Genomic DNA, 24518 nt, shown 5'->3' on the forward strand with positions numbered 1-24518 from the left:
CTGTCATAATGGCAGATCAAAATGTCCCATAACTTGAAAGAGGCAATTACTAAAACAACAGCAAAAAAAAAAAAAAAAAAAAGCGAATGGTAATGCTTATTTATGCTGAGGAGAGGAGCACTTCGGACAGTCATTGCCACATCCTGACTCTGACAGCCTCGTCAAAGCATTCCAAAGCCATGACCTTCTCTTATTCTCCCTTCCTTCTCCACCTCTCCTTCATATTCCCTCTGCTATTCCTTTCTTTGTAACTCCTCTATTTTGCCTTCTTCATTGGTTTTCCCAAATTATATTTACATGTTAAAATACCAAGTAAAGGGAACCTATATTTTCTGAGAGCCTCTTGTGGGGACAGGCTACAATAGACTGCATCAGTTCCCAATGGCTGCTGTAAAAAATGATCACAAATTTAGCAACTTAAAAGAAGCATAGTATTGTGCAGTTTTGAATGTCAGAAGTTCAAAATGGGCTTCACCGGACTAAAATCGAGGTGTTGGCAGTGATGCATTCCTTTCTGGAGTCTCTTGGGGAGAATTCTCTTTCTGCCATCTTCAGTTTCTAGAGGCCGCCCACATTCCTTAGCTCCTGGCCCCTTCCTCCATCTTTAAAGTCAGCAATGTGAGGTTGAGTTCATCTCATACCACATCACTCTGCCCTCGCCTTCATCATCACATTTCTTTCTCTTATCCTTTCTTCCATTTTCAAAGATACTTGTGATTACGTTGGGTTTATGTAATTACATAATCCAGGAGGAGCATGCTGTTTTAATGTTAGCTGATTGCCAACCTTAATTACCCTTTGCCATGTAATCTAACACACTCATAGGTCCTGGAGAGTAGAGTGAGAATATCTTTAGGGGACTATTGTCTATTCTGTTTGCATTATCTCATTAAAGCCTCCCAGTGACTGTTTCTCTTGCAAAGAGCATGTGAAGGCCATTCACTCTGAATTAATTTGCCAAAAGCCAGAGAAATGACCACACAGCCAGAGTTTGGACTTAGGTTAGTTTTGGCTTTTTGCGCCATGCTTTCCCTTGTTTTCTTGTTTTATTGTGCTTCACTTTTTTTTTTTTTTTTTTTGTACTTCATAGATATTGTATGTTTTACAAATTGAAGATTTGTGGTGTTGAAGTCAAAAATGTAGAGATGAATCTCTAAATTTAGCATTTCATTGGGGAAGAAAGATTTGCAATTTGGGGCATTTATGCAGATTAGACAGTCTTTGTTATGTTCAAAGAACAAAGAGAAAGCTGGAGGTTTTGTAACAATGAGAAATGTTAGGTATTGCTCTTTGAGAAAGTTCATTGACACTAGTAAGGCTCTGGGAAGCTGGCAAGCTTCAGCTGGTGCATAACATCAGTGAGAAAATTAGTCCTGGAGTTGCAGCTAGTTATCTTGAAGCTATTGATAAAACTGGGTTCAGGTTACAGCAGTCAGGCTTGCAGAGAATTACATTGTTGGAGCAATGCTTCGTGTCCCTTGTGTTTTTTTCTCTGGCTTCTTGGCTTAGTTTTAGTTGGGTATAACAAGAATAACCCAATTTATAGGATCAACTTTCGCCTTGACAATTCTACACTTAGCAAGTTTATCAGTGCTGTTTTTCCAACAGAAAAATGTGATCACTTTGTGTATCTGTCTCATGTTTTGGTAATTCTCCTAGTTTCTTTACTGTTTTTAAAATTATTACTTTGTCTGTTTTGGTGATCTCTGGTTAGCGACCTTTGATGTTACTATTGTGATTTTTTTTGGTGGGGGGGGGACATGAACTGTGCCCATATAAGATGCCAAACTTAATTGATAAGTGTGTGTCCTGACTGTTTCACCAACTGATCCTTTACCCATCTGTCTCCTTCTCCTCCAACCTTCCTACTCCCTGAAACACAGCAACATTGAAGTTAGGCCAATGAATAAGCCTATAATAAAGCACTTTCTTTGCCTCTAAGTGTTCAAGAGAAAGGAGGAGTTGCACGTCTCTCTCTTTAAATCAAACCTAGAAATGATTAAGTTAGGTGAGGAAGGCACGTCAAAAGCTGAGATAGGCTGAAAGCTAGGTTTCTTGTGCCAAACAGTAAAGTTGTGAATGCAAAGGGAAAGTTCCTGAAGGAAATTAAAAGTGCTATTCCACTGAACACATGAATGATAAGAAAGTAAGACAGCCTTATTGCTGACATGGAGAAAGTTTTAGTGGTCTGAATAGATGATCAAACCAGCCACAACATTCTCTTAAACCAAAGCCTAATCCTGAGCAAGGCCTTAACTCGTTTCAGTTCTCCGAAGGTTGAGAGGTGAGGAAGCTGCAGGAGAAAAGTTGGAAGCTAGAGGTTAGTGTGTGACGTTTAAGGAAAGAAACTATCTCTATAACATAAAAGGGTGAGGTGAAAGCCGGGTACAGTGGCTCACGCCTGTGATTCCAGCACTTTGGGAGGCCGAAGCAGGTGGATCATGAGGTCAGGAGCGCAACACCATCCTGGCCAACATGGTGAAGCCCCGTTTCTACTAAAACTACAAACATTAGCTGGGTGTGGTGGCGCATACCTGTAATACCAGCTACGTGGGAGGCTGAGGCAGAAGAATTGCTTGAACCAGGGAGTAGGAGGTTTCAGTGAGCTGAGATTATGCCACTGCACTCCAGCCTGGTGACAGAGTGAGACTGTCTCAAGTAAATAAATAAGCAAAATAAAAAGTGTGAGGTGAAGCAGGAAGTGCTGATATAGAAACTGCAGCAAGTCACCCAGAAGATCTAGCTAAGATCATTGATGAAGGTGGATACATTAAATAATAAATTTTTTATGTGGTTGAAACATTCTTATACTGGACGAAGATTCCAACTAGGACTTTCGTAGCTAGAGAGAAGAAGTAAAGGACAAGCAAACTCTTTTATTTGGGACTAATGCAACTGGTGACTTTAAGTTGAAGCCAATGCTTAGTCACCATTGCAAACATCTTAGGGCCCTTAAGAATTAAGCTGAATCTACTCTGCCTGTGTTCTGCAAAAGGAACAACAAAGCGTGGATGACAGTACATCTCTTTACAACATGGTTTATTCGATATTTTAAGCCCACTGTTGAGAACTACTGCTCAGAAAACTATATTCCCTTCAAAATCTTACTGTTCATTGACAATGTACCTGGTCATCCAAAAGTTTTAATGGAGATATATAAGGAGATAAATGTTGTTTTCACACTTGTTAGTATAATTTCCATTTTGCAGCCCATGAATCAAGAAATATACTGACTTTCAAGTCTTATTATTAAAGAAATAAATTTTGTAAGGCTACAACTTCTCAAGATAGTGTTTCCTCTGATGGATCAGGACAAAATGAGTTGAAAACTTGCTGAAAAGTATTCACCATTCTAGATACCACTAAGAACATTTGTGATTCCTGGGGGGAGGTTAAAATGTCAAAAATAACAGGAGTTTAGAAGAAGTTGATTTCAGTCCTCATGGATGACTTTGAGAAGTCCAAGACTTCAGTGGAGGAAGGAAGTACAGATGTGGTCAAAATAGCAAGAGAACTAGAATTAGAAGTAGAGCTTGAATATGTGTTTGAATTGCTGCAAGCTCATGATAAAATGTGAATGGATGAGGAGTTGCTTCTTATGGATGAGCAAAGAAAGTGGTTTCTTGAGATGGAACCTAATCCTCGTGAAGATGCTGTGAAGATTGTTGCAGAGACAATAAAGGATTTAGAATCATACCTAAACTTAGTTGATAAAGCAGTGAGAGGACTGCTTTCAATTTTGAAAAAAGTTCTCCTGCGGGTTAGATGCTACCAGATAGCATCACATGCTATAGGGGAATCATTCATGAAAGGAAGAGTTGATAGATTGGCAAACCCCATTGTTTTCTTATTTTAAGAAATTGCCATAGCCTCCCCAACCTTCACAACCACCACCCTGATCAGTCAGCAGCCATCAAAATGGAGGAAGACCCTCACCAGAAAAAAGACAACCACTTGTTGAAGGCTCAGAGGATCATTATCACTTTTTAGTAACAAAGTATTTTTAAATTAAGGTATGTACTTTGTTTTTAGAAATAATGCTATTACATACTTAACAGACTACATTATAATGTAAACATAACTTTTATATGCACTGGGAAGGCAAAAAGTTCACGTGACTCACTTTATTGTAATATTCGTTTTATTGGTGTGGTCTGGAACCGAACCTGCAGTATCTCTGAGGGATGCCTGTACGTGCAGCTTCCTTATTTATAGTTTGAGTATGTTGGGTAGCATCTTTTAGAAATAAAGTCTAGGATGTTAGTTCCAAGTTTCGTATGAAAGCAACAATAAGGCCGGGCTCCGTGACTCATGCCTGTAATCCCAGCACTTTGGGAGGCCAAGCGGGGGAGGGGGTGCAGATCACGAGGTCAGGAGTTCGAGACCAGCCTGGCCAACATGGTGAAACCCCATCTCTACTAAAAATACAAAAAAATTAGCTGGGGGTAGTGGTGGACGCCTGTAATCCCAGCTATTTGGGAGGCTAAGGCAGGAGAATTGCTTGAACCCGGGAGGCGGAGGTTGCAGTGAGCCGAGATCACACCACTGCATTCCAGCCTGGGGAACAAAGTGAGACTCCATCTCCAAAAAAAAAAAAAGAAGAAAGAAAAGAAAGCAACAATAGGATGGACCAAACTAAAAGCAGTCTCCCCTTTTACATCCCCAAGAACTACAAAATCACTCGGAAGTGTCTGTGACCTTAATGACCAACAAGGTGTCCGGTGTTCTGTGTTCCTGGGGCTGTAAAACACCAGGAATACTTTAAGGAGGTCAGACTCAGCAGGAGCGTGGATGACATGAGTTTATACACACAGTGAGTACATGCACATGTGTGTACACGTGTGTGTATGTGTGTGTATGTGTGTGCATGCACGTGTCCTCGAATGCCACATTGCTCCATGCTGTAGGCAGTGTGCCTTTATAAAACCTTCCAGGACTCTGAGCTTGTGCTCCCTGGAAGGATAAAGAATCAGTCAAAATACATTGCTGTGATATTTTTACATCCTGCAAGGATCCTTTCTTCCCCACAAATCTAAGACCCTCCAAACTGATCTCAGTACACTGACTTTAACAAGAGTAAACCAGAGGTGTTTTGTGGCAGGGATAAAGTACTATCCACCCACACTAATGACAAAAAAGCAAAGAGTTGGAGATAGGAAAATAACAAGGATCCCAGAGACACTAGGGTGTTGGTTTGGAAAATACTTTTTTGGAGCTGGTTTAAGAGGGGATGGAACCTGAGAGTGTTCCCAACCTGGTAAGATAATTATTTGGGGCAGGAAGTTTCTCTCTTTATTTGTGGCTGCTTTGGAGATAGTTGTGTCATGTTTTTCTTCAATCTTGATGCTTCTCACTGGTCTCTGGGACATATCTGTGATGTCAGTGGTATCAAAGACTTTGCCGCCCTTGTTCCATGGATGTTTAGTGTACAGTCAGCTGCTGTAACAAACAATGCCAAATCTCAGTGACTTTGTACACGGTTGTGTGGATGTGTCTTGTGGGGCAGTTCTCCTGAGTAACTGTCTTCTGTGCAGTGACTGATTCTGGGCTCTTTCTATTGGATGACTCTGCCACCTTGGGAGTCCTTACTTACTATTTTCATGGCTAGGAGAAGAGAAGATATCATGCAGGACATTCAAGGGCCATGTCTAGAAGACGTGAGAATCCTTCCACCCTTATACTGTTGGCCAGTGCTTAGTCCCATGGCTAAAATTGTAATGGAGCAGCAGCGCCAGGTCCTATTGTGACAAGTAGCCAGAGACTAATCTCAATGACAGTTCTTATAGCTCAAAGAGGTATTTGCAAAATCTAAAGCAAAGGTTGCCAACTCAAATGCCTAGACGTCCAGGCAAGTGTTTAACTGAATTGAGTGAGCAGGAACAAGAACAGTGAGTGGTGCTGAGAAGGAAAGCTTGGAGAGGGGCACTCTCCATAACATGACAATTTAACTTGATGACAGACTTCTCTGGCTAAACTAACCACATCTGCTGGCCACATCCATCCCGTACACTGCCAGTTGGCAACCCACAGTATGGGAGAGAAAAAGAAAAAAATCCTTTCTCTGGAAGCAAACTCCAAAGTTGGCTATATTCTTGAATCAGTACCTGTCAGGATAAACAAAAACCCTTTCTTCTTAAGAAAGAAAGTTCCGTACTGCAGCAAATAAATGGAAGCTAAAAAGAAAACCAGGTATGAAGAATGTGATTTAAGAATTTGCTGTCTGTGCATAAATTTAGGGTGGTGGCTCTTGCATGGAAGAGAGATCTCTGAGCTGCTACTTTAAAGGATGCTTGGTGACCTACAAAGGTAACACAACTCAATAACATCAGGCACTGATGTTCTCATTGTGAAGCGGATCCCGAGATGCAAATGCCCCCTAATCTTCTACTGTCTGATTTAGGTCCCTGCTATATCCCTGTGCATAGTCTGAACAGTCTATTCACTGAACAGTTTTATAGTAACAACAAAAGCAATAATATGTTGGTAATATTGTCAATGTCTACCCTGGAGAATATCAGTGAATCATGAATATGGATTTAAATATAATACGTACAAATAACAATAGCAAGCATTTATTGAGCAAGTACTATGTACCAGATACTACTTAAGGCTCTTTACAATAATTAACTCACTTAATCCTCGTAACTTGTAAGATACCATTACTCCTGCTTTTCAGCTTAGAAAACTGAGACACAGAAGGCTACTTGCCCAAGGATAGCCCACTGGGAAATAAGATTCACACTGAACCAATGTGGCTTAGACCTGTGCTTATAGTCTGTCGGAAAAATGAATCTTTGTAGCAGACTGATGGTAATTTTTAGATAATAGAAATCTTTTGTAAATCACAGAATTTGATTATTACTGTGCTTTCAAAGGTGTCTTGGTTACCTCTCATTTATTAGGTACTCACTGATGCATAAATGGACAAAAATGTCATAGAGGAAGACTATGATTGCCATGGTATTAAAGATAAATTTGGAATGATGCTCAGAGCATATATTCTAGAAAACTTTTAGAGGATTTGGGGAAAACTATGTCCAGGTAGTATCTTTACACATGTGACATATGATAATATTGGAGAAAGGGCTTGCCTGCTTTGGGAGTAATGTCCAAATACTAATTCTTACAGCAATGAGGGGTACTGCTTTACTGCTTTACATGCCATTACCATACTTAGTGTGAATGAAATTGGAGAGTGGATATTGGTGGAAAGTTCAAGCATAGATACTGTTTTGAATTGTCTTAAGAAATCAAAGGGCAATAGCAGTAACTAGAACATTCTACAACTATTGACTGGTAAGATATTTAGCTTTTGGGGAAGTCTTAAATTAGCCTGGAATCATTTTTAAATGCAGTTTTGTAATTTCAGTGATGCGTTACATGAAACTCAAAGAGCCACAAAATAATTCACGTGTAAGCGAAGAGTGTGTTGGTTTAAAAGATGAGCCTGCATTCTTCTCCCTTTACCCAGATAATTCTTAATCATCTTTGAGATCCCAGCGGAAATGTCTCTTTTGTGGTTTTGCTTTCCTTGATGCCCTAGATGAGGTTAGACTTACCAATACCCCAACTTCTACATGCTCCTAAAGAGATCTATATTTTCCTTTCAAGTTAAATTTTAATCTTAGTGAATCACTTAAATTATGATTTGTTCATACCTCTTTTCTTTTTGAGACCATAATTATATTTAACAATTATTGACTTCTTATCCTATGTAGCTCTTTTCTCATTGCTTTGGACAATGTGTGGCAAAGTCCTCACTGAATCCCAGGAGTCTAATAGGTATTTGTGAATGAGTAATGCATGAGGAGTGAGTAAATGAATGAATTATTTGACTAATTCTCACCTCACTAAGTCACCCCTGGCCCAGCAGTGTACTGTGTACCTTTATGTTACAAATCATTTAACTTTAATTTTGCCTGGTAGGTGAAGTGTCCCAAGAATTTGTAAAGATAAAACTGTGCTTTTGGGGGTTCTCCTACTGCTCCCCCACTCGCTAAGAGTCAGCAGCTGGAAAAAGGTTCATTTTTGTTTTTCTTTGTAACTCTAGAGGAATCCTGAATGAGCCCTGCCAAGTAATCTCAGAGACTGAGCCACAGATAGACAAAGATGGAGAACACAGAGCTCACCCGCAGAGTACTGTTTCTCATCACTAACTGTGCTTTCTCTCAGTCCTGGCTTTTTATGCTCAGGATTCTGGGAGAAATTTCACCTTCCTTACTTCCTAAGGGATATCCAGTTTCCTGGTCTGGGAGCTGAGAGCAGAATTAGTCAATTAGAAGGTTAACACATAATTGTAGATACTGGGTGTTTGGAGACAACCCTTGACCATTTGCTAGTTAACTGAATTAATATTGGCCAGTTATAGATTTTCTGCTTGCAAAATTGCCGGCAGATTTTTCTGACTCCTGGGTCTGCATTCTGTGTATGTGCCACTTGGGATGCCGGCATGATGATTGCTTTCAGAGTGATCTAACCAGAGCCTGCTCTCAAGACAAGGGAATCCATGACTCACAAGCGGAACCGCACAGATGCTGGACCACAGCATTCTTTTCCCTTTGATTTGAGGGAGATGATGTTGGTCAGGGTGATAACTCCCGATTTCCATTTCTCTGATGGTGTTCAGGTCAGCCACACGGTGAACCTCTTGAGATTGATTCTTGCTCCCTTCTTTGGGGTTCAGTGCCTTTCAGAGGGCTGATATTTAGAGAGAAGCCCTGGTTCCACAGCTTCCAACCTTTTGACACTGCTTTGAGTTCTCTGGTGGGGATGATAATGAATTTTCTTCAACTGTCTGTGTGCAGTGGTTACGATTTTGCGGTCTGATATTGAAGTTTTGTTTTCTAAGAAACAGACACATAGTAGAGGATTTGAGTGCAAGTAATTTGAGTGATGGCAGAAATTGGTTTAAGAAAAATACTAGTTGGGTGCAGTGGCTCACGCCTGTAATCTTGACACTTTAGGAGGCTGAGGTAGGTGGATCACTTGAGCTCAGAAGTTCAAGAACAGCCACATAGTAAAACCTCCTCACTACAAAAAAATAGAAAAATTAGCTGGGCATGGTGACTAGTGCCTGTAGTCTCAGCTACTTGGGAGGCTGAGGTGGGAGGGTCGCTTGAGCCCAGGACGTTGAGGCTGCAGTGAGCCATGATTGAACTCCAGCCTGGGCAACATGGCAAGACTTGGTCTCAAAAAAAAAAAAAAGAAGTTTTAAAAGTTAAAAAAAAAAAATAGAAAAAGTACGAATAGGGAATGAGGAAATAAGTCAAGGAAGAGAAGGCAGATAATGAATGTGAGTTATCAAACCAGATACTCTGGTGGACATTGGCGCTCAGCCCCAGGTAGAAACTGGGAGACAAAAATGCGTATCTCCAAGTGGTCCCACCAGAGGGGTAAGGGAGTTGGGGTATTTACATACCATTTCCCATCAGTTATTGGTTAAGGGCCACTCCCAGGATGTTAATTTTCAAACACTCTTTTCTGGCACTATGTACAGATAAAATACCCTTCCACAAGCTTTAGAGACATATCTCAGATGAAGAAAAAAAAAATGCAAAGTCTTGCACATTGACACAGAAGGTCTGAGGGGAATGGGTAGGGCTCTGACAGAGTGCCTTTCAGGACACTTGAGCCTAGAGTCAGATGCTGGCTGCACCCATTCTAACCGTATGATCTTAGGCAAGCTTATTAACCTTTCTAGAATTTTGGATTCATCTTCTATAAAATATACCTTATAACAATACACATTTCATAGGCCTGCTGTGGAGATTAAATTAGATGATGTATATGGTGAGTTTAACACAGTAATTACCAAATAATAAGGGCTCAAAAATGGTAGCTTTCATTTAAGTGTTATGGACCCTCTTCTCTGTCCCTGGATGTGTGGTAGGTGCTCAGTAGAACTGGTGGTTGGTTGTGGTGGGGAGGTAATCCCTGTTTTTAAGGGGTTGTAGCCTTTGCGTACTAAACCTTAAGACCATTTCTTATTTCACTAAGTTACACCTTGCCCAGGAGAGAGTCACTTACATTCCATACATTATGTTCCAAATCATGTAACCTAATTTTTTGACCATTGGATGAAGTGTCTCAAGCATCTGCAAAGACAAAATTGTGCCTTTGAAAGCAATTGTAAATTTTAAGTTTTATAGTAGCCAAGTTTACAAAAGGAATAAGAAACTGATGACATTAATTTTAATAACATATATTTAGCTTCATATGTAAAATATTGTCATTTCAATATGTGATTAATATAAAATTATTGACTATTTTACATTCTTTTCCTTATTTAGGCATCAAAATCCAATTTGTATCTTATACTTACAACATGTCAATTTCAGACCTATGACCTTTAAAGTACTAAGTAGCCACCAGTGGCTCATGGTCACCAATATTGGGCCACAGTGAAGGCTTAACAGGCCCTGGATTCCTTTTAGAGGTAAATTCCATCAGAATAGTTACATTTTCTCTTTCCTCCTCTTCATAGATGACAATGCTTCTTTGCTTGTATAAAAATGAAGTTGGTTTTAGCTTAGGCATCATGGAAAATTGACAGTTTCTGTAATAAAATTTCACACATGGAAACCATGGTGAGAATCTTAGCAGGTGTAAAAATCTGACGAAGTTATTTCTTTAACTGCAACTTAATGGAAACTGCAGCAGCTGTTCCATTTGCGTGTTCTCCAGATCTCAGTGCCAGAAAGAATTGTTGGCAGCCACTGGAAAAGTATCAACTTACCTCTTCATTTGGGAAATGAAATGGAAACCTCAGCTTATTTCTAAAAGTTGCAGATTTGGTGAAAGTTAGCAGGGCAAACACATAAGCCGCTATTAAAATATTGATGGCTTCGGTTTTCTCAGGTGCTGCTGCTAACATCTGCAGAAGATTTGGACTGCACTCCTGGATTTCAGCAGAAAGTGTTCCATATCAATCAGCCAGCTGAATTCATTGAGGACCAGTCAATTCTAAACTGTAAGCAATGTCACTCGAAGATGCTTTTAGACTCTGCTCTTATTTGAATTTGCTAATGTTTATGACTGTGTCTCAGGATGTGGTATTTCCTAAACTAAATGTTTTCTGATTATTTTTCATATGTCACTGCTTGACCCAAGATGGAAATTCTTGAATTAGGGGCTGGTCAACTTAGAGGTTAATAGAGTGATATGCATCTCTTTTTAGTATTTTATCATCAGTGGGTATTTGCAGACTGCTCTCAGAAAAGGGAGCTGTCAGCCTCCAATGAGAGTTCTACACTGTGCAAAGGAAATGAAATTCATTTCCCCTGGGCAGACCCCCAAGAGCAAAATCATTGCCTTCTTGCAGATTGCTGTTCTACCTGTAGTTTCTCATACATGGCATTAGATCAAAATAATGGTGAGAGTATGACATTGGCTTCCGGGAATTTTTAGACATAGGAATCAAAAACTCTTATTCTTAAGGCTAACAAGATGGTCTTTAGAAAGATTCAAAACCTCTACTGATTATTCTGTGGATTAAACTCAAATCCTCCCAAATTCCTATTGATTTATTTACAATATGCCTCCCTTATATCTGTGGTTATGATCTCTTTCTATTTTTAATGTCAATATTATATTGTTTTATCTTTAAGAAGTGTTAGGGTACATTGCTAAATGCATAACAAGTACAGTGTTAGTACAATGGAATTTAAAATTGATGGTAGACAAATAACCATTTAATTGTAGGCTCTTGAGTACCTTGCTTAACAGTTGGAAATGAAGAATATGGAAACAATTGATCTAAACTGATCAGATGCAGCCAGGCATGATGGCTCACGCCTGTCATCTCACCACTTTGGGAGGCCAAGGAGGATGGATGGCTTGAGGCCAGGAGTTCAAGACCAGTCTGGGCAACCTGGTGAAACCCCATCTCTACTAAAAATACAAAACTTAGCTGGGCATGGTGGCACACACCTGTAGTCCCAGCTACTCGGGAGGCTGAGGCAGGAGAATCGCTCGAACCCAGGAGGTGGAGGCTGCAATGAGCCGAGATCGCACCATTGCACTCCAACCTGGGTGACAGAGCGAGACTGTGTCTCAAAAAAATAAAATAAAATAAAATAAGCTGATCAGATGCTCCAAGGTCTTTGCAAGGAAGGTGATTCCACATTGGCCCTTGTGGTCTCAGGTTTGCCTTTGACACTAGCGAAGTTCCTTCATTCCTATGGTATGTGGCTAACAAGTTTAAAGGAAAGAAAAAACAAAGGCACACTGGACTGGATTATTCTGTGAGGCTGGGACACACTGGAGGAGTCTAAAGGAACACATTAATGAAGACGTGCTGTTGAGCATCAAGGGAGCTGTCCAAGGTGAAGCCTGTGCACCTCCTGATGAAATGACGCCAATGAAATCGTTTCAATAATTAGAGTCTGTAATGACAAGGTGCAGGGCTGGCACAATAAGTGAATTCCAATATGTGATTTCCTGCTAATTTGATCTCTGAGTATGACTCCTGGGTCTGGCCATCAGGAACCCTCATTTGTCTTTTCATTTTTGTATTTATCAGAATCAATATATTTCAACAGAACTTGATTTGTGAGAACCATTTTTCTGGCTCTCCTCTCCTCTCTTCCTGTATCTTCCTTTTATTTTTTTTTTCTAAGTGATTATCCCAAATGGCATCTACGTTAACATGCTTGGAAATGCGAAGCCACCCTGAGTATGGAAATTAATAGAGTTGGTATGCAAAGTAGACCTATAAATGTGATTGCTTCTGTAATCTTCAGGATACCAAACAGCTTTTAATTTGCTGCTGAGAAGCTGAAAACAATCATACTATGGGGGATCTTTTTAATTTAAAGTAGGCCATACTGTACATTCCAGTATCACAGTTGTGTGTGTGTGCGTGTGTGTGTATGTGTGTGTGTGTGCGCATGCTTTAATCCCCTAAGTAATTAAGTGGGTTATGGTTATTGGTTCTGGGTAAGCTAGTAAATGCTAAATGGGACTAGGTTGATTATGAATGATAACACGTTCAGAAAAAAGTCAGTGACACGAGAATTGAGAACACTTAAATTTTTATGCTTGTGTATGAGTTGTTGGGAAAGCAAAATTTGAGTAGCCCCTCTCAGTGAAACCGTATGTCCATGTATATTACTAGAGTAAAAAAACAAATACAAAGCAGATATGGTTAGGTACTTTCAAGTTCATCTCAAAGCAATGAACATATTATGAGTATAAAGCCTGCAGATAAGGTTAATTGTGCCTAAATGAGGAAGAAAATTGTCATAGACTTGAGAATGCCTATTGAAAATAGTTTAGGAAAATCTGGATTTCCAGAAGTGGTAGCAGTGCTTTGCTTTCTTCCACTTGCAAGTAGAGGTAAAAAGCCCCAAATATTGAATAAACTTTTATACCTAACCGACCAATATTTTCAGCCAGTCTCGCTCTCCTCTCTGTCTCTCTCATTCTCAGTTTATTTCGTGTGTGTCTTATAATGCAAAACAAAAACCTTCTGTCTCTGAAAAATGTGATTAATCAAGAAACCAATGAGTGATGTGTGCTATCAAATTGAAGACTCTACTGGCACAAGGCTAAATCTGAATGAAAAATGAAAAGAACCAAGTAGAACCAGAAAATTTAAAATGCATAGATTCCATTTCCTGAATCATTGTATACCAAAGATCCAGGAAATGGTTAGGGATATTTTAGTCTCGTCTAAATATAGGCCAGTGTTGTACACAATAAGGAAACTAGATTAGTAACATCATCTTGTGCCCTACTCATGACATTTGCACTTTATATTTTTCCTTTATCTTTGCAATATTTAAGAGCTTTGGTTACCAATCATTGTGAACTTTTGTGTTGCAGAGGGGGTAAACACAGCATAACCAATCAATTGATGTCTACACTCTTCACTCTTCTTTAAAGTTGTCTGAAAGTGCTGTCTCTTTGCCTGACAGACATAGTATATCTACCCCTACCTTAGACTTGTATTCATCCAATTCTGTGTTCAGCTTTTAGCAAGTTATGGGGAGTGTTTATTCTGTGGATGGCTTCCTGCTATCTTTGTTCAGACAGTAATATTTCCTTTTATCCTTTTTCATCTTCCTCCTCAATTTTCAATGACTTATCTTTTTCTACTTTAACTGTTACTAATGGTCACCTCCACTCCTTTTATTTCCCTAATATTTTATTCACTGTTATCTCTGATACATCTTTCAGTTGTTCTAAAGCCTTTTATTTCCTTCACATCTGAATCACTCTTTATTCTACTCTCCTTTCCCCTAACTAGACTTGCTTTCGTCTTAAAAAAGCCATTTTTCAACAAGCTGCTGGGATCAAAACATAGCATTTGGCTATTTCTTCTAACATAACCAGGGGGGCTCTTCACTGCATCTTTCAGAGAATGATGCAAAGCCCCCAACTCATGAAAACTTGCGTAAAACTTTCTTGGCTTTATCTCATTCTTGAAAGTTTATCTGGGAAAACGTGATCCTTCCCATTTTCAATGAGAAATACAGAAAGAAAGGAGAAGTCAGCTTAGAAGGCAACAACTCAGAAAGGAGGCATCCATTTAAGGTTTTTGAATTCAGAAAGGAATCTGTAAAAAGTTTGTGGGAGGGGTTTTCTAGAGGTCTGGCACACACAACTCCCTCAAATTGCCCAGCATGGTAGCTCTTGCTTTTCCCCGAACATGACAATTGTGTGATCTGGGAGCTACAGAATTGGACAGCAACCCGGGTTCCATCCTGACACACAGAACAGAAGATCCCCAGTGTTAGAAGAATAGCTGTCTTGGGCAACTGACCAGCCACCCAGCTGGGATGGGAAGATACCAGGTGATAAAATCTGACTATACTATGTTCTGCAAAATTATAAAACAGAATAGTCTGCTTTGCTACCATCAGCTCAGACAGATTTTTTTCAGCAAATATAAAAATGTGTGGTCATTGAGCTCATTAGGAGAAACCATACCTTTGACCTCCAGCCTCTATTAGTAGGGGATGAGTCCAGTCTTTGGTGTCCAGAAAGGAGACCCTCATTGGCCACATAGCCACCATTAGAACTGTACTTTTTTTTACTCTGTTAATTCTTTATGGATCACTCCTCTTAGGCCACCCATATGCAAACACAGACATATAGATACAGAGAAAAATTGCAGCATCTAAGTTTACCTACAATACAACTTGCATCACATGTTTAGTAAAGAACTTACATTAACCAGAGCAGGCTAGGCTAGGCCATGGTGTCAAACAACCCCAGTGACTTAACACAATGAAAGTTTGTTTCTCACTTAGATCATGCAGATGCAGTTGGGCTGGTCTCCTGGGTAACTCTCCTCCCAGTAGTTGCCCTCCATGCAAGAACCTGATGGCTGAGGCTACTTCCAGCTTGGTCCTGCCATCTTGTAGCTTCCAGCTTTTGTCACTGAGCTGGCAGACAGGGGAATAAGAAAGACTATGAAGAGATCACTACATGTGTTTAACTACCTCAGCCCCAAAGTCGCATGTATCATTTCTGCTCACATTCTGTTATAAGATCTATTCATGTTGCCAACCTAATTGCAAAGGAGTCTGGCAAACAAGAAGAACACATGGGAATTGATGTGCAGGATCACAGTCTCTACAAAGATCCTAACAAAATGATGTTGCCTATATCAGAAAGAGACATAAATAGAGACAGAAATGGACCACAAAGGAGCCAGCTGTCTCAGAGTAACCAGGGCCTACATAAGATGAAGTTAGTCAGTTTAAGCAGAAGAGCAAGGTCGTGCACCTGCGACTATGTCCTGCTTTCCTTAGTAGAGAAATCTTCCCACTGAACAGAATTAGCTTCTTAGAAACACTATAAGCCCCTCGCTTTGTGCCGTCTTAGAAACACTAGGGGAGAGACCGCACCTACTTGTGGTTCTAGTAAAGATGGACTCCAGTTGTTTCCTCCAAATGTTTACAATACTGTGGTTAAGATCACACAGTTTTAAACTCATATCGACTAGAATTGAAATGTGCACACAGTCATCTATTAGCTCTGTGACCATGAGTGAGTTATTCAAACCCTCCAAGTTTGAATTATCTCATCTCTGTAAGAAGAATAATGGCAGTCCCTGCTTCTAGAGCTGATGTATCTACTGATGGAAAACATGCCTAAAACATAGTCACAAATAAATGGAAGCTGCTATTATTATTGTCATTATTATTATTGCTGTTACTATTATTATTATTACTTTCATGCATAGACCTCAGCTAGATCTACTTTTCTTATAATGGCCATCTGAAATTGGCTTTAAGAAGAAAAATCATGTTGGCCATTAAAAATACAAAGAGATGAAGAAGCGACTAAAGCAATGATTCTAGGGATTTGAACTTCATGGACCAGTATTTTTTAAATCCTAGATTGATGAGAGTGTATTTTAAAAAATTTGCTAAGACTGGGTATGAAGTTTTTAAAAGTAAGCAAATGAAGAGAGGGAAAAACACTACCGCCATTTACTTTTGCCAGGCTTTTCTTTTAAAAGGTTACTTGGCATCAAAAACAAACATAAAAGGAGTAAAGACTAGTTACAGAAGAAAAGTCAGTTCTTTGAGTAAATTTTGCTTTGTGAAAAATGCACAAAATATTCTTATTTACTTCACTTTTGTGGAAACCATGGATCTAAGGGATTAGGTTGATGTCACCCTTTTTGCTCTTGACTTTTCTGATACTTTTCTGAAGTTTTAATATGCTAATGTTTCTGAAGAGGCAGGGGTAGTTCTTAGGAGACATTTTCATGAAGGGACTCCTGTCCATGTTGACAAAAGAGAGTGAGTATTTCTAGATAATGTGACAAGCATATGCATGTTAGGAAATATATTAGCCTATTTTCATAATGTTATAAAGAACTGCCTGAGATTGGGTAATTTATAAAGGAAAGAGGTTTAATTGACTCTTTAATTGACAATTCCGCATGGCTGAGGGAAGGCCTCAGGAAACTTACAATCATGGCAGAAGGTGAAGAGGAAGCAAGGCACCTTCTTCACAAGGTGGCAGGAAAGAGAAGTGCTGAGATAAGGGGAAGAGCCCCTTTTAAAACCACCACTTCTCAAGAGAACTCACTCACGATAATGAGAACAGCATAGAGAAAACTGCCACCATAATTCAGTTACCTCCAGCTGGTCTCTCCCTTGAAACATGAGGATTATGGGAATCATGGGGATCACAATTCAAAATTTGGTTTGGGTTGTGATACAGAGCCAGACCATGTTATTCCGCCCCTGGTTCCTCCAAAATCTCATGTCCCTTTCACATTTCAAAACTAATCACACATTCTCAACAGTTCCTTAAAGTCTTAATTCATTCCAGAATTAACCCAAAAGTCCAAGTACAAAGTCTCAACTGAGACAAGGCAAGTCCCTTCCACCTACAAGCCTGTAAAATCAAAAGCAAGTTAGCTGCTTCCTGGATACAATGGAGGTACAGGCATTGGGTAAATACACTCACTCCAAATGGGAAAAATTGGCCAAAACAAAGGGTCTACAGGCCCCATGCAAGTCCAAAATCCAGCAGGGCAGACAAATCTTAAAGCTTTGAAATGATCTTCTTTGACTCCATGTCTCACATCCAGGTCACACTGGTGTAAGAGGTGGGTTCTCCATGGCTTTGTGGGGTACAGCTCCACTCTCAGCTACTTTCACAGGCTGGCATTGAGTGTCTGTAGGTTTTCCAGGAGAACAGTGCAAGCCGTCAGTGGATCTACCATTCTTGGGTCTGGAGGATGGTGGCTGTCTCTCACAGCTCCACTAGTCAGTGCCCCAGTGGGGACTCTGTGTGGGTGTTTCAACCCCACATTTCCTTTCTGCACTTCTTTAGCAGAAATTCTTCATGAGGGTTCTGCCCCTGCAACAAACTTCTGCCTGGACATCCAGGTGTTTCCATACAGCCTCTGAAATCTAGGCGGAAGTTCCCACATCTCAATTCTTGACTTCTGTGCACCTGCAGGGCCAACACCACGTGTAATATGCCAAAGCTTGGGGCTTGCACCCTCTGAAACAATAGCCTGAACTGTATTGGCCCCTGTTAGCCATGGCTGAAATGCAGGGCACCAAGTCCTGAGATGGCACAAAGAAGCAAGGCCCTGGACCTGGCCTATGAGACCATTTTTTCTTCCTAGGCCTCAGGGCCTGTGATGGGAGGGGCTGCCTTGAAGACCTCTGATATGCCCTGGACACATCTCCCTCTTACCCACCACCCCTGCTGCACCATTGACTTGGTGATTAACATTTGGCTCCTTGTTACTTCTGCAAATTTCTGTAGCTGGCTTGAATTTGTCCCCAGAAAATGTTTTTTTCTTTTCTTTTCCATCTTCAGGCTGCAAATTTTCCAAACTTTTATGTGTGCTTCCCTTTTAAACATAAGTTCTAATTTCAAATCATCTCTTTGTGAATACATTAAGCTGAATGCTTTTAAGAGCACCCATGTCATGCTTGAACGCTTTTCTGCTTAGAAATTTCTTCTGCCAGATACCCTAAATCACCTCTCTCAAGTTCAAAATTGTGCAGATCTTTAGGACAGGGGCAAGATGCTGCCAGTCTCTTTGCTAAAGTACAGCAGGAATCACCTTTATTCCAGTTGCCAACAAGTTCCTCATCTCCATTTGATATCACATCAGCCTGGACTTCATTGTCCATATTACTATCAGCATTTTGGTCAAAGCCATTTTACAAGTCTCCGGGAACTTCCAAACTTTCCCACATCTTCCTGTCCTCCTCTGAGTCCTCCAAACTGTTCCCAACCCTGCCTGTTACCCAGTTCCAAAGTTGCTTCCTCATTTTTGGGTATCCTTATAGCAGCACCCCACTCTACTGGTACTAATTTACTGTATTACTCTGTTTTCTTTTCTTTTTCTTTTTTTTTTCTTTTTTCTTTTTTCTTTTTTTCTTTTTTTTTGAGATGGAGTCTCACTTTGTTGCCCAGGCTGGAGTGCAGTGGCTCAATCTCAGCTCACTGCAACCTCCGCCTCCTTGGTTCAAGTGATTCTCCTGCCTCAGCTTCCTGAGTAGTTGGAACTACAGGCATGCACCACCATGCCCGGCTACATTTTTGTATTTTTAGTACAGAGAGGGTTTAACCGTGCTGGCCAGACTGGTTTCGGATTAGTCTGTTTTCATACTGCTATAAAGAACTGCCTGAGATTGGGTAATTTGTAAAAAGAAGAGGTTCAATTTACTCACAGGTCAGCATGGCTGGGGAGGCCTTAGAAAACTTACAATCATGGTGGAAGGCAAAGAGAAAGCAAGGCACCTTCTTCACAAGGAAGCAGGAAGGAGAAGTACCGAGATAAGGGGGAAGAGCCCTTTATAAAACCATCAGTTCTCGTGAGAACTCACTATCATGAGAATGGCATGGAGAAAAGCACCTCCATGATTCAATGACCTCCCCCTGATCTCTCCCTTGACATGTGGGTATTATGGGAATTATGGGGATGACAATTCAAGGTGAAATTTGGATAGGGCCACAAAGCCTAACCGTATTAGGAACATATGTTGGCATGCAAGCTTCTGTGAGTGTGGGCCAGTATGGCCTCCCTGGCCCTGATAACAGACATTTACTGTGTGCTCCCTAGTGTGTTGAGGGTCACCCTGAACCTCACAACAGCTCTTAGGGGTAAGGTACTCTCATCTGCTCATTTTGTGGGTGAGAACATTTAAGGCTAAGCTAGGTGAAACAATGAACCTGAGATCATACTGCTTATAATTGGTGGTGTCGAAATTTGAACCCAGGATTTTAGGGCCCTGGCTTTTATCCAAGGCTCTCTGACCTGGTGTCTCTTAGTTTTTTTGATGTTGGTGGTGATACATCAAGGACATTTGCCACTTTATTTTCCCATCACTTTTATCAACCTGGATGAGATAGAGAGAACTGCTGCTGCTGCATATTTGTTGCTTTTCATAGCCAAGCTCATCCTTTCTCTGTATTATGGAAGAATTAGCTTTTTCTATTTTGGATGGACCCAGGGCCAGATTGTCCATGACCCTTCACTCCTGGCTTTCCACCCTCTCTGTGAATTTCTTTCACCAAGACGTTGCTTGGTCATGCCACCATGACACTGACCTTGGTTAGCAGCCAGGTCCTCCATGGAGTGTGTGGAATCGCATTAATCATATTTGTACTTAACACACATGAGTCATGGCTTTTGAGGGTGCTTTTAATTGACTATAAATCAAGCAAGGAACTTGAAAAATGAAGGCAATTAATGAAAAAGCATGTGAGAGGTGTTTTGCATCCTAAGGGAGGAAATACATCGTCAGTGAATTAAATGTCAAAACAAAGGCTCTTTTGACCCTGCTGAAAAGATTTCATTTGGATAGTAATAAATGGATGAACTTTCCAACCTCACAGGTGGAGAAATGCCTATTTCCTGAGTTCAAGCTGACTTAGGCTTTTATCTGTCTACATTCTCTATCTTGAGAACTGCCTAGGTTCTTTTAGTTTTGCTTTCATTTTTTGTGATTTTTAAAAATAATAATGATAATTCTGTTTACATTTTCTGGTCATTCTTCACACATCCTTTTCATACTTCATACAAGCTTCTATTTACTTTCAGGTTGGGAGACTGATTAATTGATTAGTGAGGTTATATAATGTCACCTGCACTGCAGTTTGGACAGAGCTGGACAAGGTTGTGGTTTCAAGTAGTATATTTGTTTTAATCTGTTGTAATGTGCCAAGGAAAATTATTCTGGTATTGCCTAATTCACTCCATCATTATGAAGTTGACGTTACATCAGGTCAGAATGTGGACTCCTATTTACATTAATAAGAGTTTTTCCTATATTTAAACAGAGCTCCATAGAAATGTAATGCTTTTACGGGTTTTCCCTTCCCTCCTACCAATTTATTTGTATCAATCTAGTAATAAGTCAATAATAATGATTAGGAACCTCATAAATGCATTATCCTACCTACCTAACAAGTGTGAAATATTATAATAAAATGCTGTAGGATAAGAAATGAACATATGTACACATCAAAGACAGATATAACAAAATGTTTAGAGATCCTTCCATTGGACTTGGGTCCTAACTTGTTCTTTAAACAATGGGAAACACAAGAAGTAACAGAGTGAGAAGGCCTTCCTAGATGAGGAACATGAACACAGGTAGAGTTCCCTTGGCCTAAGTTTTCTTAACAGTAGAATGGAAGAAATAAATAGACCAGAGGTATCACACTGTCAGCCCTTGGGCTAAATTTGCCTCATAGATATGTCCTGTTTGGTCGCTCAGTGTGTGAATTTGAGATGTTTGATAAAAGGAATTTGTTATTAACATTTAGAATTTAACCTTTAGAAATTGCCCCATTTCTGGGCAGTGTTGCGTCTTCAGAGCATAGACGCCAGAGGTCGGCTGCCTGGGTTCAAATCTAAGGGTGATCCTTTACTGACTAAGTAACTTTGGCAAGTTGGGAAAAACAAAACAGAAAAACTCCCTGTGGTTTTATTTTCTCATCTGGAAAATTAATATTATAATGGCAGCAATCTCAACAGTTTATTTTGACGACTAAATATTAATCTATGCATGATAACTATAATATTGTATAATAATAATTATTATTATTATTGTTGTTATTTGAGATGGAGTCTCTCCCTGTTGCCCAGGCTGGAGTGCAGTGGCACAATCTCAACACACTGCAACCTCTGCGTCCTGGGTTCAAGCTATTCTCATGCCTCAGCCTTCTGAGTAGCTGGAACTACAGGAGTGTACCACCACACCTGGCTAATTTTTATAATTTTAATAGAGCAGAGTTTTGCTATGTTGGCCAGGCTGGTCTTGAACTCCTGGCCTCAAATGATCTTCCTAACTCAACCTCCCAAAGTGCTGGGTTAGACATGAGCCACTGCGCTCAGGGGGAATTTTTTTTTTTTTCTTTTTAAACACAAGTATAGTAGTGAGAAGTGGGGAAGGGGTAGAACAAGGAGTTTGATCTGTAACTTTATCATTATTAAAATACCAATGAAATTCTTTACAGAAAAAGAAAAAATAATTCTAAAATTTATATGGAGCCCCAAAAGACCCAGAACAGCAGAAGCCACCTTGAGCAAAAAGAACGAAATTAGAGGTATCATGTTATCTGACTTCCAGTTATACTACAAAGCTATAGTAACTAAAACAGTGTGATACTGGCATAAAAACAGACACATAACCAACGGAACCAAATAGCAGACCCAGAAATCTATACATTTACAGTGAACTCATGTTTGACAAAGGTGCCGAGAACATACCTTGGGGAAAGAACAGTCTTTTCAATAAATGCTGCTGGGAAAACTGGATATCCATATGCAGAAGAATGATAATAGAGCCCTACCTCTTGCCATATACAAAAAGCAAATCAAAATGAATTAAAGACTTAAATCTAAGAATTGAAACTCTGAAACGACTATAAGAAAACTTTGGGGGAAATACTCGAGGACATTGGTCTTGGCAAAGATTTCTTAAGACCTGAAAACTACAGGAAACAAAAACAAAAATGGGCAAATGGGATCATACCAAGCTAAAAAGTTCCTGCACAGCAAAGCAAACAATCAAAATGAAGAGACAACCCACAGAATGGAAGAAAATATTTGAGAACCACCCGTCTAATGAGGGATTAATAGCCAGAATATATGAGGAAGTCAAACAACTCAATAGAAAAAAAATTTCTTTAAAAATGGGCAAAAGATATGAATTGACATGTCTCAAAGGAAGACAAATGGCTAACAGGATGTGAAAAAAAATGCCCAACATCACTAATCATCAGAGAAATGCAAATAAAATATATGTAAACATATTCTCTCACTGCAGTTAAAATGGCTTTTATCCAAAAGACGGGCAACAATGAGTGCTGATGAGGGTGTGGAGAAAGGGAAACCCTCATACACTGTTGGTGGGAATGTAAATTAGTTCAGCCACTATGCAGAGCACTATGGATGGGCCCCAAAAATCTAAAAATAGAACTATTATATGACCCTACAGTCCCACTGCTGGGTATATATCTTAAAGAAAGGAAGTCAGTATATCAAAGAGTTATCTGCACTCCCATGTTTATTGCAGCACAATTCACAATAGCCAAGATGTGGAAGCAACCTAAGGGTCTATGGGCAGACAAATGGATAAAGAAAATGTGATACATATACACAATAGAGTACTATGTAGCCATAAAAAAAGAATGAACTCCTGTAATTTGCAAAAAAAAAAAAAAAAAAAAAAAAAAAAAAGGACGGAACTGGAGGACATTATAATGAATGAAATAAGTCAGGCACAAAAAGACAAATATTGAATCTCCTCACTCATATGTGAGAGCTAAGAAAAAAAATGAACTCATGGAAATACAGTGGAATGATGGTTGTAAGGGGCTGGAAGGGTATGGGGAGGGAGGATAAAGTGGGGTTGGTTAATGGGTACAAAAATACAGCTAGAATGAATAACATCTAGTATTGTGTAGCGTAACAGGATAACAAAAATTGATAATTTATTGTATATTTTAAATACCCAATAAGATGGAATTGGAATGTCCCTAACACAAAGAAATTATAAAGGTCTGAAGTGGTGAATACGCAGTTACTCTGATTCGATTATTACACATTGTATATCTGTATCAAAACATCATAGCTACCCTGTAAAAATATACAACTATTATGTACCCATAATGATTTAAATTACTTTTTAAAATATTAATCTATATAAAGGGTTTTGAATAGTAGCTGACCTATAATGGCACCTGAAATATTAGCTGTCGGAAACAGCATAGGGATAATTGTAGCTGAAAGCTTGCTATGGCCCTCCAATGTTTATCTTTCTGATACACAGTAGGCTTCCTAGTTAATTCTGCCTGTCCCACATGGGCATCTAAATTCACCTTCATGAAGTCACTATTACTCCTAAGACTGTGCATGGAGTCAAATGATGTTCCATAGAAGACAAAACCATCTTGATGTTTTTGATGCTATGTTGTTTCTATCATATCAATAACACTGTAGACAATACCTGCTATTCACTATCAAGGAAGCAGAAGACAGTGCTAAGAGGTGACAGACAGGACATGGGCTGGCTGGTGTTGATCAAAGGCTTTGAAATCTGTTTTCAGTGTTTTGAATTGTTGATACAGGTAATGTACGAAAAGGGTACCATGTGGTCAGACAGTGTGGCTGGCTTTCTTGGAAGTTCAGAGTAGGAGGAAGGTGAAAAGGATGAGTGGGCATGGCCCAGGCTGCCATGGAGCCATTTCAGAAGTCCTGAGATAGAGACAGTTTGTATTTATATCAGAGGAGAGATGAACAGGGGAGATGGGAGTGTAATTGGGGAGCTGTTGAACATGAAATAAGTGAAAGGAGAGCCCCAGGGAGACCCAAGGGTTGACACTAGCAGACATCTAAAAGAGGTTTTCCAAAAGAGAAGCAGAATCACTGAAGTCTATTCCCAGCTCTAACATTGACTTGCATGACAGTTTTCCTCCCTGGACCTCTGTTTCCTTATTTGTATAATGAGAGTATATGAGTTGGGCTATTTTGATTGTAATCAACAGTAACACAACTCCAACTAGCCTCAGCAAAA

General features: G+C 39.8%; 1 protein-coding gene and 1 long non-coding RNA gene across 3 annotated transcripts in view; one reads left to right on the forward strand and one right to left on the reverse strand.

The window, feature by feature from the left end:
- Window positions 1-24518, forward strand: part of LOC105496758 (cadherin 13) — a 1175273-nt gene that overhangs the window by 221588 nt on the left and 929167 nt on the right. For both annotated transcript variants that reach the window (XM_071085018.1, XM_071085017.1), the window contains one exon: window positions 10858-10969. In XM_071085018.1, the coding sequence (XP_070941119.1) occupies window positions 10858-10969 (112 nt within the window). The remainder of the gene's footprint in view (window positions 1-10857; window positions 10970-24518) is intronic.
- Window positions 15277-24518, reverse strand: part of LOC139359929 (uncharacterized) — a 64306-nt gene continuing 55064 nt past the window's right edge. The window contains exon 4 of the long non-coding RNA XR_011616620.1: window positions 15277-15389. This is a non-coding gene — a long non-coding RNA (uncharacterized lncRNA). The remainder of the gene's footprint in view (window positions 15390-24518) is intronic.

This window comes from Macaca nemestrina, chromosome 18, assembly GCF_043159975.1.
Source record: "Macaca nemestrina isolate mMacNem1 chromosome 18, mMacNem.hap1, whole genome shotgun sequence".
Taxonomy (NCBI): Eukaryota; Metazoa; Chordata; class Mammalia; order Primates; family Cercopithecidae; genus Macaca; species Macaca nemestrina.